Consider the following 17,440-nt stretch of genomic DNA (forward strand, 5'->3'; position numbering starts at 1 on the left):
CCATACAAATATTCAAAAAGAAGCAAAAAGAAGGCTACGTCTGAAGGGCTATAAAACGTATGATAGCATACTATTCATTCAATTCATTTAAAGAAATAAAATGAAACTGTAAAATGAGTTTATTGAATAAAATAACACCTATACTAGACTTAAAAAATAGTTACATCAATTGCTAAATTTATCACCGCGTCTGTTTCTTGGGGACATTAACCTTATAAAATCGTATAAAATAGTCAAAACAATTATCAATAATGAAAACAGCGATTATCACAGTTTCGACTTCTTTTTCCATAAATTTTGAGTACTTTTAACAGCAGATATCTAAAATAATAACAGAGCGAAAAATCGTTATTTACTATTCTTAAAGCCGGGAAACAATTTGGCTTTGTCGATCGTCAATGGTGAACTGATATCTACTGTCGACCCAGTTCTCCAGACGAGGGTTCACTGGTTCCTTCATCGTCTTTTCGACAAATTCCGCTTTGCCATTGGCATCCACCAAAATTAGGCTATGAGTCCTTAATATAAAAAGCATCGGTTACATTCCCGAAATTCCGTGATTTAGTACAAACTTTAAAAAGTACTTTACCTACTGCCAAAATCCCCGTCGATGTTGATAAAAACCGAACTAAGTCCTTTTCGATAGTCTTCGGGCCAACCGTCGGCGTCCGCTTGTAGTTGAGGATCTGGATAATATCTTCAAAACGACAAGAAATACATTTAATAAAAGTCAAACTTTGTAATTATAATGCTTGAAAAGATAGTATAAATTTTTCTATTTAAGGCGCATCACCCACATTTTAGTTCCACATCGATATATATATATATAGAGTGGGACTATTGCTATGACTATAACTATTAATGAAGTTGTAGTAGTAGTAGGCTTGTGCCGCGACAGCATTAGTGATGAGTGAATATAAATGGTTTTAAAACTAGACTCAGCGGGTTTCGATCCGCAGCCTCTCCGCGGGCGAGACGGAGAGCTTACGCTCACGGCCAAAGAGAAATAATAGCCAGGTTAAAGGGAATATAACCTCAGGTATTTGGTGTGGAACACCAACGCTTGCAGCTCTGGCCACTCTGGCCTTTGGCTTTAAAAATGTTTGGCGCCACTGTACAGGGAGATTTGAAAAATTGAATGGGTCTTCCATAAAGATTGTTTTGCAGGTTATATTCCCTTTAAGCAAAGCGCTCTAGAAGATTTAACAACAACGTCAGGAGTACCTCGACGTTCAAGGAGAACCATTTTTTTAAAATCAGTTAAGCGCGCTTTCAGAAGTTTCAGTTCGCCGGCTAACGAAATCAAGTACGTTTGCAATCGAATTTTAACTAATTACACACCTTTCGCTAACCCAGGGTACACGAATAATTAAAAATTTAGTTTTATCAATACTAAAACAGGCTTTATGAATGGGTATGACTCGTGTTGTCGAAGTACAATTACTTATTTCTTCGTGTGCCCAGGTGTACCGTGAACCGGCGAACGTCTCTCTTTATATACTCGTACTTATTTCGCCAAATTCGTCATACTTGTACAACTCCTATAGCGTATTTCAATTCAAACAACTATTTACATTTTTATCTCTCCGAGGGAATAAATTTGCGGTTGGGTTGGGTTCGGTTGGTTTTTTTTTCGTTAACGCTCACCGTCGCGACGGTTTCAACTCAGTTTTATTGGAAATTTTGTTATTGTTGAGTTTGTGTTATGGCGGTTGTGAGTGTTGAGTTTGTTGTGTTTGCGTTTTGTATGTATGGTTGTTTTCTCTCCATCTTCTTCTTATTGACTTTTGGGACGGACCGAGTGCTGAGGGTTACGGTAAACGCTTCAACGTCCAAATGGCAGGGTTTCCACCAATTGTTCACGGTATGGGAGAGTTTCGTTTGGCCGACCACAAAATACACGTTACGCCGACTTTCCATTTGACCATCTGAACATTTGGCTGACTGCCCATTTGAACGTCTGCTCATTTGGCCGACTGCTCGTTTGGCCGACTGAAAAGTCGGCAAAATGAGCTGTCGGGCAAATGGGCATTCGGAAATATGAACAGTCGGCCAAATGAGGAGTCGGCCAAAAGGAGAGTCAGCCAAATGCACCTCACCCCACGGTATTCGTCTTAGTATCATATTGCGATTGCATCGAGCGGGATCCGAACCCGAGTTCACCTGAATGACAGGCAGACGTTCTACCACAGAACCAACATTACTTGTTACGCTTTATTGAAAATTATAAACTCAGCTTAGCGGAAGAGTATATTAATACTTTTTTAAGTCTACATTTTATACGTATGAAATTTTAAAGGTCAAATATTGTTTTAGCGCAGTCAGCAGAGATAAGATGGTTAAAGGGTAGAACCCGTGGGTGGTCCACTTAGTTAGTTTTTGTAATGTATTTACGGGTTTTTACCTCTCCGAGGGGACTTTGTACCCTAGGAGGGGTTATACAACCACCGAGTCTGTGTGTGGGTGGGTCTGTCTGTCTGTCGGGCCTGCGAACGCGTTCGCATTTTCGGGGTAAAGGGTAATCACTGCGTACCCAGTTTCTTAGAATCAGGGAAAAGGTTTTTCCAAAAGCGCCCTCTTTTTTGCCATTGGGTGTAGTACAATTTTTTAATCGGCCGGGATCCGAACCCGAGCCCTCTTGCACGACAGGTGAGCGTTCTACCGCAGAACCACGGATACAGTTACGCTTCACTGAAAATTAAAAACTCTTCCGAGGAGAGGTATATTTTGGCTTGCCAACTTGTCTTATCGACTTAGATATAGTTGTATTAATGTGGTGGCGTTGGTTTAACGTTTATTGATATACGAGCTGTCGTTTAATCAAGTGGCTTTCTGTGCTTTGTTAATGGTAAGGTTTTTGCTTCTTGTTTTGTTTTGCTTACTTAACTCGTAACTTCGTAATTTATTTTACTTGTTTTCTTATCGGCTTTAAATGTGTGATACCAGGGCTGGACTGGCTAGTAGTTGGTCCCACCGGCTATGCAATCGTGTTGGCCTCATTTCCCATTAATGCCAAATTTTCCCCAAGTTTTTTCCCAATCGCCGGTCAGATCGGGGCCAGTCCGGGCCTGTGTGATACATGTTCATTAATGTGGTTACGTTGGTTTTATTTATTTTGAGGCAAATTCTTCCGAGGAGAGGTATATTTTGGCAAGCTTGCCAACTTGTTAACAAGTACGCTGCTAGATAAATAATAAGTTGTGGAAAATTATAATTATCAGTATTTTGATTTAAAAACCGCTATAGAGGGCCGCGTTGCCCAACGGGGGCGCATCTCTGATACTCGTTTTTGGAGAGAACCTTGCGCGTTGCCAACGTACGAAAACTGTCGTCCCTGTCGATAATAACGAACCGATTTTCCGGACGTACAATGTTTTGGAAATTAATTTTCAATATATTCTGTGACTCTATCATAGCCGGACACTTAACGTGCCAGGACAATCAACAGACATTGTATCATTTATGATGGTTCTTTGAACATAAATTAACTATTATACTCGTTATTAGTGCTTAATCTAATACTTAAATAGTCAAATATAATGATACAGTTTTAAACAAGTATCACTTTAATAGCTGTCATAAAACCAACCCCCAGGCAGTCCTAGAAGTCTTGCCTATCATATTTTACAATAGGTGGCGACCCCTAGTGGTAATAATTTTAACTAATAATAATATTGCTACATCTTTTCCCTTAGATTATTACTTTAACCAATAACATATTTTTCATATATATTTTAAACTTTAAAATATTTTACTTTAAACTAACATTCATTTAGTAACTTAACTTCAGAGTTATTTTAAGATTATAAATATTTAACACAATAGTCTTTAAAGGTTAAGTCTCTTCACTGGCTTAATTTGCCTTTTCGATCGTCTTGCCCCTAGGGTGCTTTCTCGTGTATTCGTCGGTGTGAGATTTTCCTGAACGTGGAATTCACCGTCTTGTAATTGTCTTGGTGAACGAATAGGAACGTTTATTTGAGATGATCCCGAATTGTTCTGAAGCTGTCCGGAAGGAGTAGCTGTTTTGTTTTCATGTCTTTTTTGAAGACTATTTGGTGGAATTATATCTTCTCTTGGCCTAAGTAAAGGAGGCGGCGTTTCTGTTGTAGGTGGTTCTAGCACGGTTCTTAGCTGCTGTCTATTCCGTCGTAGTGTGGTTCCGTCCTCAGTTTCAACAATATAAGACCTTGGCGCTGTCTCTTTTACGACTTGCGCTTTCTTATCCCATTCTCCTCTTTGGTTCTGTATACGCACTACCTCCGTTTTATGTAGTTGGGATAGCTGCTTCCTCGCTGTAGTTTGCTTGCGTTTAGAGATAGATACTGTCCCGTTGGCTTTCCCGATTTGTGGAAGACGAGTTCGCAGAGAACGTCCTATTAAAAGTTGCGCTGGCGACTTCCCATGGTCTAACGGCGTATTTCGATAACTCAAGAGACCCAAGGCTATGTCATGTTGAGCGTCTTTCGCTTTCTTTAGCAATCGTTTGGCGATTTGAACCCCCTTTTCGGCAAGCCCATTCGATTTTGGATACTTGGGACTCGAAGTGGTAGTTTCGAAATCATACATCTTAGCGAAATCTATAAAGTCATGGGAATCAAACGGTACATTGTCCGATAGCACCTCCAATGGTATTCCGTGTCGGCCAAAAAGATTTTTCAATATTTTTATGACTGTTGGAGCGCCCAAAGACGATAACTGCTCTATCTTCAAATAATTGGAGTAGGCGTCAATAAGAACAAGGTAGTCCCTATCCGCAAAGTGAAATAGATCAGTCCCGACGCGTTGCCAAGGACCTTGCGGTATATCTCGCATCAGTAGGGGCTCACTTTGTTGAGTATACTGAAATTTATTGCACGTTGGGCAACTCTTGCAAATCTTTTCCACATCGGCATTCAAATTTGGCCAATAAACGGCTTGTCGAGCTCTACGTCGACACTTTTCTATTCCAAGATGTCCATCGTGTATATATTCTAGGATTTTGGAACGTAGGGACGCTGGTACGACTATTCTTGATCCTTTGAGCACAAGACCATTTACTTCGGTGAGTTCACCTTGTAGTGTTGCGTACGTCGATGTTAAATTATTTACGGACGACCACCCTTTTCGGGTTTGGTCCTTGACTTCTGATAGAACTGGATCTTTTTCGGTTTCTTTCTTTATGAGTTCAAGAACACTGCTGCTAACTGGTAATGCTCGTACTATTGAATTTATGTGCAGCTGCAGTTCTTCGCTGACTTCCTCTTGTAAGTCCTTCTCGTCGTCAGACAACGGCAAACTTGCCCTTGATAAAGCGTCCGCGATCGTCAAATCTTTTCCAGGTTTGTATTCCATTGAATACTGATATTTTGTCAGTTTTAAAAATAACCTTTGAAGTCGTGGTGGGATTTCGGCAAGTACACGCTTCGTCATGGCCAACAAAGGCTTATGATCGGTCTCCAGTCGAAACGGTTGTCCATATATGTAATTATGGAACCTTTGGCATCCATACACAAGACCAAGAGTCTCTTTTTCCACTTGGGCGTATCTCGTCTCAGCGTCTGTCAATGCGCGTGACGCGTAAGCGACCGGTTTCCAGTCACCTCCGTGTTGCTGTAGTAAAACACAACCCAACCCACTACTTGAGGCGTCGGATGAAATTTTCGTAGAAAGAGACGGATCGTAAAATTGCAGAACTGGATTGCACGAAAGTGCGTCCTTAATGTATTTCCATTCCACGTCGTGTTCTGGAAGCCATTGTTGCGCAGACTCGTTCTTTAGTAAGCTTCGAAGGTGTTCTGTGTTTGTATATTTACCGATAAAATTGACCAATCCTAAAGCGCGTTGTACGTCAGATTTGGTCTTCGGTGTTGGCATTTCTTTAACCGCTTTGACTTTACACGGATCAGGCCTCATTCCTTCGTGTGAGATTATTTCGCCCATATATTTAACTGCTTTGGCGCGAAAAACACATTTTTTCTTGTTAAGAGTCCCGTTGGCTCGATTTAGAAGTTCCAAAGAGCATCGTAGCCGTTTGTCGTGTTCTTCCAAGGAGCGTCCAAATATCAATACGTCATCATGTAGTGTACGTGTGCCTTCTGCTGTTTCAAATATTTGACTGAAACTTTTGAAAAATATCTCAGGCACCGAGGCAATGCCAAATGGTAATCTCAAAAAACAGAATCTGCCCCATGGCGTGTTAAACGTCGTTAGTATTTGACTACTATCATCCAGAGGGATTTGGTAAAACGCCGATGCCGCGTCGAGCTTTGAAAAATAGCAGGCTCCTGCTAATTCGGCTTGGATTTCCTCTTTTGTAGGAATTTGAAAATGTTCTCTTCGAATGTTTTCGTTCAACGTTTTCGGGTCAAGACATAGACGCAAACTTCGGTCTGGTTTTTCTATAATCACAAGTGGACTAACCCATCGAGTAGGTTCACTCACTTTACGAATGATACCTATATTTTCTAATCGTGTTAACTCTTCCTTTAGCGTAAGGTATACGTCTGGGCGGAACTATTACGGGAATAGCCGCTGGTTCTAATTCAATACGGCACTCTGTTTTTAACAGCCAATTCCTTTAAACACCTTTGGAAATTCATCTATTATTTTCATCTTGAAAACCTCATCACCGTTTAACGGTACTACTTGTTTTCCAGAGTTATCACCCTTTCCCAAATGGTTCAAGTCGGTAGAATATATTCGGCTGATCAAACCCATTTCCTCGCATGTTTTTAGACCTATTATGGGAACTAGATTTTCCTCGACTAAAACAAATGCTGTATGGATTTTTCTTGATTTGAAGGATATATCCAAATGTATTGTTCCTAAACTTTTAATTGGGAATCCTCCATACGCTCTCAAACATGTTCTTCCTTTGTGTATCTTTGACTTTGGTTTTATCCCGCAATAGATATTTATAGGAAGCAGATTTGTTTGGGCTCCTGTGTCGATTTTACAAGGTACCTTTTTGTTTTGAATAGATACAACTTCGACCCAATCTTTGTCAACTTTCCCAATTGTAATTTCTCTGTTAGAAATAGATCCTATGACGAAATCGTCATCACTCGTACCAGCCTCTATTTCGACTACTGCAGTTTTAGTTTTACAAGCTTTAGCCCAATGTCCTTTACCGTGACATTTGTGACATTCATCTTTATACGCCAGACATTTTAATTTTTCATGTTTACCCAAACAACGAAAACATTTTTCCATCCATTGTTTTTTATCTTCCGGTTTGGAACGTTTTTGCTTTGTAGGTTTGCAAGTTTGGTTCTGTTTCCCTTTATCGACGACCCCTTTCCTTTCGGGTTTCGAGAATTGGACTCTATTTAAAGCATCTACTTGTACATGCGCTGATGTTGATCCATTGTCAGACCAAGTTTTTAATTGCTTCGTTAAATTTTCCGAAGCCTGACAGAGAGCCATCGCCCGTTGGTAGGTCAGATCCACTTCCGCCAATAGCTGTTTACGAACTTTATTATTGCGCACTCCAAAGACAATTTGGTCCCTTATAATGGACTCTTCCAGTGTACCGTAGTTGCACGATTTTGCTTTGAGTCGGAGGTCAACCACATACTGTTCTATAGACTCTCCTTCGTTTTGTACGCGACAACGAAATACGTAGCGTTCATGAGCCTCGTTAGTCTTCGGTGTCCAATAAGCCTTGAACTCTGCCACTACATTGTTGTAGGTCTTATCAGCAGGCGTAGCAAACGTAAATGTGTTATATACATCAATGGCCTCTTGCCCCGCAATTGTCAAAAATAAAGCCAATTTTTGCTTATCTGATCTCGGCGTCGAAGGTTCCGTGGCCATCTCGTAAAGCTCGAAACGTTGAAGAAACTCTCGCCATGCGTGATCCACGTTGCCCGATTTCAATCGTAGCTCCGGCGGATATTTTATATTTTCAGCCATTTTAATCGCGTGAATTACCTATAATTCTGGCACCATGTATCATTTATGATGGTTCTTTGAACATAAATTAACTATTATACTCGTTATTAGTGCTTAATCTAATACTTAAATAGTCAAATATAACGAGACAGTTTTAAACAAGTATCACTTTAATAGCTGTCATAAAACCAACCCCCAGGCAGTCCTAGAAGTCTTGCCTATCATATTTTACAATATGATATATATATACATATATATATATATATATATATATAAATCGCGAGTTAGTTGCGGTGGGATACACTCTTTTTTTGGGGATTTTGCTGGTCGCGTTCATGTTGAGTTTACCGCCCTTCACCCCCATTCTCCATATCCTGGGACCAAAGACCCGAGCCTAGACCCCCCCACCGGTGGTTCCAGGTAATGGCCGACTGGCGAGCGGGCAAAAAGAGGGGTCGAAAAGACCGCGAAAAAGAGTGTATAGGTCACCATTGCTACCTTATTTCTCAAAAAATTCGGAGTCCAAAATAATGTCAATTAAAGCGTTCGATTTTCGCTATCTTATTTCTAAAACCAGGTATGTAAAACAATTCAGTTTGATTAATGATCATTTAAATTTAAAAACGGCTCTGTCGCGATACCCATTGGGGCCCTAGGGGGCTTGTATATATGGGTCCTTGATTTCTCAGCGACCACTGAGTCCACAAATATAAACGATACGTCCATTTATGTGTGATTAAATTTGATCTCCATCGCGATACCCATTGGGGCCCTCGAAGGCCCTTAAATTTGGTAAATTGATTTCTTGGAAATCGCCGAGACCCCGCCCATATATAAATTTATTAGGAATAAAATTTTCTCTCGATAGCGATGCCCATTTGGGGGCCTAATTGGGAGCCCATACATTTGTCCGATGTGGAACTAATATTTACCAGAAGGGGTTACTGGCGCCAGTTCCGTTAAAACACTTCATAGCGCGTGCTAGCATGGTGTTAGCAGACAATTTTTCGATTTATAATATACTATCTTTAGAGGTCCACAGAATCGTTTGAAAATTCGGGACGAATTTCCTGTAGCTCCTTCCGTTTGAGATAACAGATCCAACGAATGATAATTGGTCATTTTACAAACTCTATGTCGGAAATTCAAATGATTCGGTGGCCATATAACTATAGTAGAAGTCGAAGTTATAACGGAAGTGTATACCGAGGGGCTAACCACTCTTAGAAAGTCTGTACACCGGATTACGCTTAGATTAGCACTGCCAAAGGCAGAGACTTCAAAGATTACGCGTAATCCCATTAGTTTACGCGGAGTGATCAGCCCCTCGGTGTATACTATATCACTACAAGAAAAGTATTCATGTTATTCGCTTGAAAGATGTACCTTTGCCAGCTTTCGTTAAACAGACATTTCAGATGGCCAAATAATGTACGGTGAAATGCATCATATATAGTGAGTTTCTAAAACAATTACATCGATAAAATATGCTTTATAAATAAGTACATATACCTAGCTATGGTAAAATTGATACATTTAAATTTGCGGCCATTGGAATCTGCGTTTCATTTTAATGGATACTTCCCTCGTAAGATATATATAGTATCATAATGAGATAGCCCTTGTTTAACACGGTATATAATCAAGAATGTATTTATTTCTACTCAGGGAGAATGAATATGTCGAGACTATCGACGGACACGTTGAGGGGGGGGGGAGGAAAAAAGGAGGGGGTCTTATTTTTTGCGTCCTCGCAGCAGCGTTAACGCGTCAAAAAACGTAATTTTTAAGAACCAATGAGATTGCAGTATTATTTGATTTTATTAAAGCGGAGGGGCATACCGGGGGGCCCAACGGGTGGAATTGGAGAAACGCTAAAAATAATCTCGACATATTCATTCTCCCTGAGTATAAATAAATACATTCTTGATATAATATAAAAAAATAAATATATAGCTGAAAAAAGGCGGGCCTACGGTTTCTTATCCATCAGGAATTCGAATAAATCGCGAATGAGTTGTTCCTTCTTCAGGACTGATTTGCTCTTGGCCACGATATGGGCGAAACGCCTTCTGGAAGCCTTGACCTTCATCCAAGGTTTCTTCGGGGAACAGTTACCGAAAGCGTGGATTCCTGGTTCGGAAGAGGAAAAAAACGGGTAATTTTCCTTCTAAACGAAAAAACCTCCGATTGTACTCGTGTGAAAAAATTTACCTTGTTTCAGTATAGTCGGTTGTTCATTCTCCACATTGGAATAATAGGAAGCTCTCGCTTGGCCAAGACTCGGGCTTTGAAGAATGTTTTCAATTGTTAGTATTTAGGGAATAGTATTTGTTTTCGTTTAAGTATGCGGCTACCTAATGTCTAAGGTTACCAACAAGAACGCACTGTAGTCGCTCGCTTCTCTTTTCAGAGATTTCAAGTAGTTAGGACCGTTGAAGCTGCTTTCTAGAAAATCCACGGCTAAAAAACCTGGTCGCAATTTAGGGTGAAATAATCTTTTTGAATTTTTATAAACAGAGGAAACCTTGCCTTAATTATCGAGTAGTTCAAAACAATAATTAGGGCTTCTAACCGACATATCAAATATTAGTTTTATTATCGAATTAAGTTATTTGATCTTGTATCATAGATTATCAGCTACACGATTGTCAGAAGCATTGACAATACGGCTGTCCCATGGCAAAACCTTTTAACCAACACGATCGTAGTTTTGAGATATTTGACTTTTTCAAAACCTAAGTTATAAGATTTTAACGTGGTTTTTAATGCGAAAATTATAAAATCCAAAACCATTTTTTAAGTCATAAATAGTTAAATATTTATAACTTTTACCTGAAACTTTTACAGTTCTTTTGTACATGTCTTAGTAATACTGATGCGTAAAAATCTAATTTTTCAAAAATTTGGTGGTTAAAAGGTTTTGCCATGGGGCAGCCGAATAATGTTTTAAATATTTTCTAGCCCGAGTTTGTAAAATTCAAGTTGCAATATATAGCTGTTAGGGAATAGCCACTTTCTAGGGATTGTTCTGGATGATTCCTATGTCGAGACGATACGAATTTCAAAGTACGTAATTCTTACTTAAAAAAACCTATAAATTATTAACCTTTTATATGAATGAACCTTTGTTTCCAATCCTTATGATTTCCGGAATCCTAATTTAATTGAGGTTAAGTAGATTGAGGTAAAGTTCAACGGGAGAGGAGATCGTAAACAATTGTACGCCCAAGACGCATTTAGTCTATAGACGCGATAAAACCCGTTGTCAATTATACAGAAGCGAGCTTAGTAGTACCAAGGGTTGTTCACCCGTTTTCATTTTGCGTTTTAAATAGCAAAGAAAGAACGTAGATAGAGCCACCGTTTCCTAAACACCTCCGCTTTCCCCCGGCACTGGAAAGTGTGCCAAACTATACCCCGGTTTTTACGTAGGAAATACAAAAAAAAACGACGCATACCTCGGCTGCGATGTCCGACGCCGTAACAATTGATCGGTCGCATGACATTGAGTAACGAACCTATTTTCCCTTCCGTACTCATGGCCAACCACGTTCCTCCTGATATCTCGGCGTCCGTACCTATACAAATGAAAAGTACACCATTTCTATGGTTTTATTTACGTACGATTTTTATCATGAAAGCGAATTGGAAATAGTTTCCGTGAGCGAATCGCGAGCTATCACTGACGGCATTCCATAGCTTATCAAGAATCTAGTTACATTTGAAAACTCACTCTTCATAGGTATCTTAAAACTCGCTCCAAAGGCGATACAAGTGTTAAAAAATTAAAAAGACATTCCAAAAAGGGTTATACCGAGTAGATTAAATATTATTAAAATCAAATCTGTACCTATGGCTGTATAAAGATCAAAATTAATTAAATTTTGAATCTTGATTATTTGGACAACCTCTAACAGAGTAATTTGCTACACGGGCTGTACCCAATAGTCATGGTTCTCAAGTGAAATTTTTAACAAAATATCTGTATATCTGTTAAAACACTCCCCTAAAATTAATTTTCATTTAATAAAATAATAAATAAAGACTATATAATAAATTTCGAACTAATTTTAATTTTTAAGAATATGCGCGGAGATTTTATGGAATGGAAATCAAATTAGAAGAAGTGTTGTAGCAGATGTTGGTAAAACATTCACTCTGTATCTAACGAAAAATGGTACCTCTTTCAGCGAATCTAGTTCATTCAAGTAGGATAAAATTTGCACTGGAATTCTGCAACTTAGAGAATTTAATTCAATTTACGGCGAAATTTTAGTTATAAGGAACATAGTGTACTCAAGCACCATCATAAGTCCTACTTCATTTCAGTTGTAATAATTATTGTCATTCTTAAGTTAAAAATTAATATTACAGAGAATAAACCCACGTAGGTAGAACGTGTAAACTGTAAACAATCGTTTTCTGGTTTAACCTCCCCGTGAGTTAGGTGCATTTAATACGTGACTTTTATATATGGGCATTATTTGCATGGTTGCACCCTTTCAGAAAGATAATACGTTATTGAATAAAGACGATGAAAATAAAAGGAAAAAGAGCCGCCCGGTACTTTTCCTTTTTTTCCGATTTTCGGTGTATAATTTTCCTGGTACGTTTCAAGTTCAGTGTTAGGAAAGTTCGACTTCCTTTGGTTTTTCGTTTCCGCCAAAGATATTTAATAAAGGGCTGACGACGGAGATCCGGGCCAAATGATTGACGATCAAGCTACGCCGAATCGCGTATAAGATTATAATCTGGGTCCTCACAAATTTCAACGCAATGAATCGAAATCGAGGTACAATAATTGGCTGGCAAATTACGACTCAATCGGACACCCAAATCTAAAAACATCAATTAAATAATTATCATAAAAAACGTAAAAATGTAATTGGGTTTTATTTTAATATCTTAGATCAAATATTTTGAACCAACTCTGCAAACATTTATAATTCAATTCGTTCGTATTTACGTATCTCCAATAATCTTTAAGCAAGAAAAATTTATTTAATTATATCTAAATTATATAATATATTTATATCTGTAAAAATACCGCTTCCTTTTCAAGTCACGCCAGCCGTGTCTACAAACGCACAAGCAGTCCCTCTAAAAATTCTTTAGTCCATTATTAGGGTAGTTTTGTGATTTTTTTTAAATTCTCAAAATTTATTTATTTGATTTATATCGGATTTTAATCGTTTTTTTTTCTCTGAAGATCGCTTGATATTTTGATTGTATTAGCCACGTAAATTGAACTTTCAATTAATCTTGATTTAATTTAATTAGTATTTGTAATTAAATTTTCATACATATAAGTATACAATAGGCGATTTAAATCGTAGATTGTTTTTTTTTTAAATCTGGCAACGCTGTCCGTGATATTCCAAAGCCATCACAGCGCAACTCCCACGAGTAACGTGCAATAAAGTATAGAATCTAAAACTTCCTAGGACGTGAAAAATTGTGGCCGATATATGTTTATAAATATCGTAGTGTTATATTTATAATCGCAATCGGCGAAGCGAGACCTCCCGAGTGAAAATGGGATTGCAAACATGGAAGACTGTTCTTTTCGGCGGAGAGAAAAAAATGAAAACTTAAAACACCGAGGCTTCCCCGCCGCTTTCTTTTTTAATTTTTAAATAAATATAAATTTAAAAGGTTTTTCTTTGTTGTATATTTAGAACGGTTCCTTCGATTAAGAAAGCAGGAAGAGACTTTCACTGACGGGCATTGTTCGGCCGCTTCTCTATTTGACGGGCTTCATTTTCTATCCGTTGCCATTATTGAGTGGTTCTCGCTTTGGGAAAAATGGAAAGTGCTTCGAAATCGGGGTCAATTCCCGTTATCGAAATAAAACTAGGAAGTGCAATCGCGGGAAAGGTCACTCGCGCAAAAACCACCTCCACCGGAGACTTATATGTCGACATTATTCACAGATTGTGATTACTGGAGACTTATTTGTTGTCATTATACACGTAGAGTGATTACTGGAGACTTATTTGTTGTCATTATACACGTAGAGTGATTACTGGAGACTTATTTGTTGTCATTATACACGTAGAGTGATTACTGGAGAGTTATTTGTTGAAATTATTGACGTAGTGATTACCGGAGAGTTATTTGTTAAAATTATTCACGTAGTGATTACCGGAGAGTTATTTGTTAAAATTATTCACGTAGTGATTACCGGAGAGTTATTTGTTGAAATTATTCACGTAGTGATTACCGGAGAGTTATTTGTTAAAATTATTCACGTAGTGATTACCGGAGAGTTATTTGTTAAAATTATTCACGTAGTGATTACCGGAGAGTTATTTGTTAAAATTATTCACGTAGTGATTACCGGAGAGTTATTTGTTAAGATTATTCACGTAGTGATTACCGGAGAGTTATTTGTTAAAATTATTCACGTAGTGATTACCGGAAAGTTATTTGTTGAAATTATTAACGTAGTGATTACTGGAGAGATATTTGTTAAAATTATTTACAAATAGTGATCATCGGAGATTTATTTATTGGCATTATTCAACTTAATTGTTGACACTCTACACCGTTAACTAGGAGACCAGACGTAACCTTGTACATAAACAAATGTGCGACTTAAAAATAGAGAGATTAGACAGGTTAAGCAAGCCTTCGCAATCGTGTAGGAGGATAAATTAAGACGATAAGAATGCTTTCATTGATGGGATTACTTCTACTCTTTAACGCTTCTTAAAGCATATGGGCTTAATAAACAGGTTAAGCTAGAGCTAGAAAACGCGTTAAGGGAACATGAAGGATAAACAGTCTGTCCTCAAGTTCCCCTTTCGAGTGTTCTGCCGCGGGCTTAATTCGTTTATTCATTCGTCTAAATTTGACCAACGTACGTTAAGTTTTCAAATGTAGTTGCAATGCCGGAATACAATAAACTTACAAGTACGTGGCTGTTAAATAAGTCTAGTAGCGTTTTTGTTTTACAGCTTTCCCGGTACGCAAACATCCAGCAGACACCTATGAGGGGGAATTACATTTTCGCAAACATACTCTAAAATTTCACCGCGAAGTGACATAGATTCTCTTCTGACTTTATCGCGTTGCACGTAGTTATTTCAACCATAAATCATCTCTGTTTTATTAATAAAATGTAAAAAACCAAAGGAGCTGGCACAGTACGGAACTGGCGTTTCGACAATCGGAGAAACGCTCCGACAGAAAGGGTAAATAAGACTAGAGTGTTATCTAGGTCTCTCTCCCTCTTTCTTCGTGGATTTAAAATAACACGAACAATAGAGCGGTACGGACGACGGTGAAACTACGTTTACTTGGTTCGCCATCCTTGTCGCGAGAACAATGCTCGGATTGGAATTGATAAATTTGTACCTGTTCCGACGCGTTAAACTAACCAAAAACCCGGCTAAGCACGAAATTATTTTATAGTAAAGCTGGTTTCACACTCGACGGAAAATTAGCAGCGTAAAGTTGAACGTTAGCGGTATATCGAATGGGAATCAATTTTCAGCTCGGCGTTTATTATCGTCTTTCCGGCATATTTTCCGTCGAGTGTGAAACCAGCTTAATGGTTATTATTAGTTGAAATATGTTAACTTGGTTATCACACGTTGTTGCGAAACAAACGTATCATTTGCCATTCTGTTTTCGGGTTAGTTTTTCTTAGTTTCCGGAGATAGATGCGAAAATCAGTTAGAAATTTAGCATAAAAAGAAAAAAAAAAACAGAAATCAACATGAAAATTGTATTCTTAAATCTCAAAATCAGTTTCGGATTTTCTATATCACTTATGAGATTCAAAATCCCGTTAACGGAATTTGCGAGAGTCAGAATTCTCAAGTTAATTTTCGAGGCATCGAGGAAGGTTGTCTACCTTTCTTTACGGGTTACGTTAATAGCAATATAGACATGATTTAACTAAGCCTTTGCAGCACGTAAAAAGCATCCTACTAACGCGTATTCTTATTTGAATATTTCCCCAAAATAATTTAATTTGGTACGTGCTTAACTATATTGACGCTAATTGTCTTAGATTATCGAGAGTGGGTTATATTAAGGTTATCCCTTTTTCCTCGCGATTGTCATCATAGTTTCCAGGTAGAAAGTAAATAATGCTATAAAACATGTCAATCAAAAGTTAAACGCGGAACAATTTCGATATAAGCAAATTATTAAATTAAACTCTCTTTAAATCAATTTAAGGTTCAACGTAATTTGGTTTTCACTTTTAGTTTTAAATAATTATTATAATAAGCTTTTTTTAAGAGTATAATGAAAAAAATTATAATTAGAAAGAATAAAAAGTCGAAACATTTATAAATTGATCATAAAAAGGGAATGGACGGGTCAAAATTCACCCGTGGGACTGTTATTGGTACTTCCATGGTACTACTGCCATAAAGTATTGAAAGACCCAAAATAAAAACCAATATCAACTCTCAAATGTTAGAAATTTTGAATCTTAGAGAAAAAAAAGGTCTTACCTCCGATGAAATTGGGATTTCGCTCCCAAAACTGGCACTGTTTACTGGGTCTCTGATAAAACTCATCGCGAACATTGGCCAAAATCAAAAGGTATCCGTCGGGCGCCGGGTTCGGGTTCAAATAGAGAAAGAGCATGCACATAATGGCTCGCTCCAATTATGACCAATCCGCGACAATCAAAATTCTTTCCAGAGTTTCGGATTTTTGTCGAGAATAACTCGCCGAGAGGCTAAAAAAGGCAGAACGATATTCCTTTAGTTTTGAGTGTTTTTTTTTAAACCGCGAAAAGGGTAGCTTCTGAAACTAAACGTAACGTCGTTTAAGCGAACTCCACCCTCCGTATCCCCTTTTTTGGACTTTTGGGGTTATTGGGAAGATTGGTGCCAACGATGGCAACTAATTACTCCCAAAAAGCGACTCTCCGGAAAAATGTTTACGGAGACTTTCTCGCTAATTCTAACGCTAGATAGCTTTGAAAAGAAGTTCGGAAACCGACAGAAGAGATTCGTATAGTAAAATCTCTAACAGTTAAGATTTTACAGCCTCGCTTATCCGAGAATCTGGAAGAAATTAAGTCGAGCGAATCTGAACGCTTGGGACTTATATACCGAGATTCACTAAATTTATTTTATGCGTTTTCACTTTTAATACATATTAATCTCTAATCTGTTTGGTTTGTCGATGACGCGATCGGTTAAGCAACCAATGAACGGTAAGACGCCGACCGAATCTCCTCCCCCCCTCCCTCCCATTGTCCTACCCGTTTGAAAGTGTATTCTAGGATCTTCATTTTTTCTCTCACCTCAATGTTATAAATAAAATTGTATATACGGCGTTGGTTACAACTTTTAAAAAAATATTTTTATTACCACAGAACACGTGGGGGATAAAATTTCATTTGAAAAGAACTAATTTCAATTGTTTTCTATATGAAATAACTCTCGAGTTAAACTTAAACATTCTAAAAGCGATATATGATATATTAAGTAATATTTGACCCAAATTTGTGGTTTTTGACAACGCGTTTCAATTAAACCATGGTTCAGGGCAAAGCCGGCGCCACGATTTTTGGGTTAGGCAGACCAGGTAT

General features: G+C 38.1%; 1 protein-coding gene across 2 annotated transcripts; it reads right to left on the bottom strand.

Annotated features, from left to right (window-relative positions):
- Positions 1–153: 153 nt before the first annotated feature.
- On the bottom strand, positions 154–16,891 carry LOC149942843 (transport and Golgi organization 2 homolog). Of its 2 annotated transcripts, none has more exons than XM_090177838.1 (7): positions 16,350–16,873; positions 11,337–11,456; positions 10,233–10,347; positions 10,090–10,163; positions 9,852–10,008; positions 590–697; positions 154–518 (listed from the first exon to the last, which is right to left on the bottom strand). In XM_090177838.1, the coding sequence occupies exons 1-7, from the start codon at positions 16,489–16,491 to the stop codon at positions 362–364; spliced, it is 873 nt and encodes a 290-aa protein (XP_090033964.1). In that variant the 5' UTR covers positions 16,492–16,873; the 3' UTR covers positions 154–361. The 2 variants fall into 2 exon arrangements, with proteins under 2 accessions (XP_090033964.1, XP_090033965.1); XM_090177839.1 differs by having other exon boundaries at positions 376–518; positions 594–697; positions 16,350–16,891.
- Between the last annotated feature and the right edge of the window lie 549 nt (positions 16,892–17,440).

Source organism: Leiobunum rupestre, chromosome 6 (genome assembly GCF_980474605.1).
Source record: "Leiobunum rupestre chromosome 6, qqLeiRupe1.1.hap1, whole genome shotgun sequence".
Lineage (NCBI taxonomy): Eukaryota > Metazoa > Arthropoda > Arachnida > Opiliones > Sclerosomatidae > Leiobunum > Leiobunum rupestre.

Excerpts from the sequence above, each read along its gene's own strand:
- LOC149942843 (XM_090177838.1), bottom strand. The coding sequence starts at position 16,491 with ATGTGCATGCTCTTTCTCTATTTGAACCCGAACCCGGCGCCCGACGGA. Across the intron at positions 11,457-16,349 it reads AAATCCCAATTTCATCGGAG|GTACGGACGCCGAGATATCA; the intron begins GTAAGACCTTTT and ends TCATTTGTATAG. Across the intron at positions 519-589 it reads GACGGGGATTTTGGCAGTAG|GACTCATAGCCTAATTTTGG; the intron begins GTAAAGTACTTT and ends TTTTATATTAAG.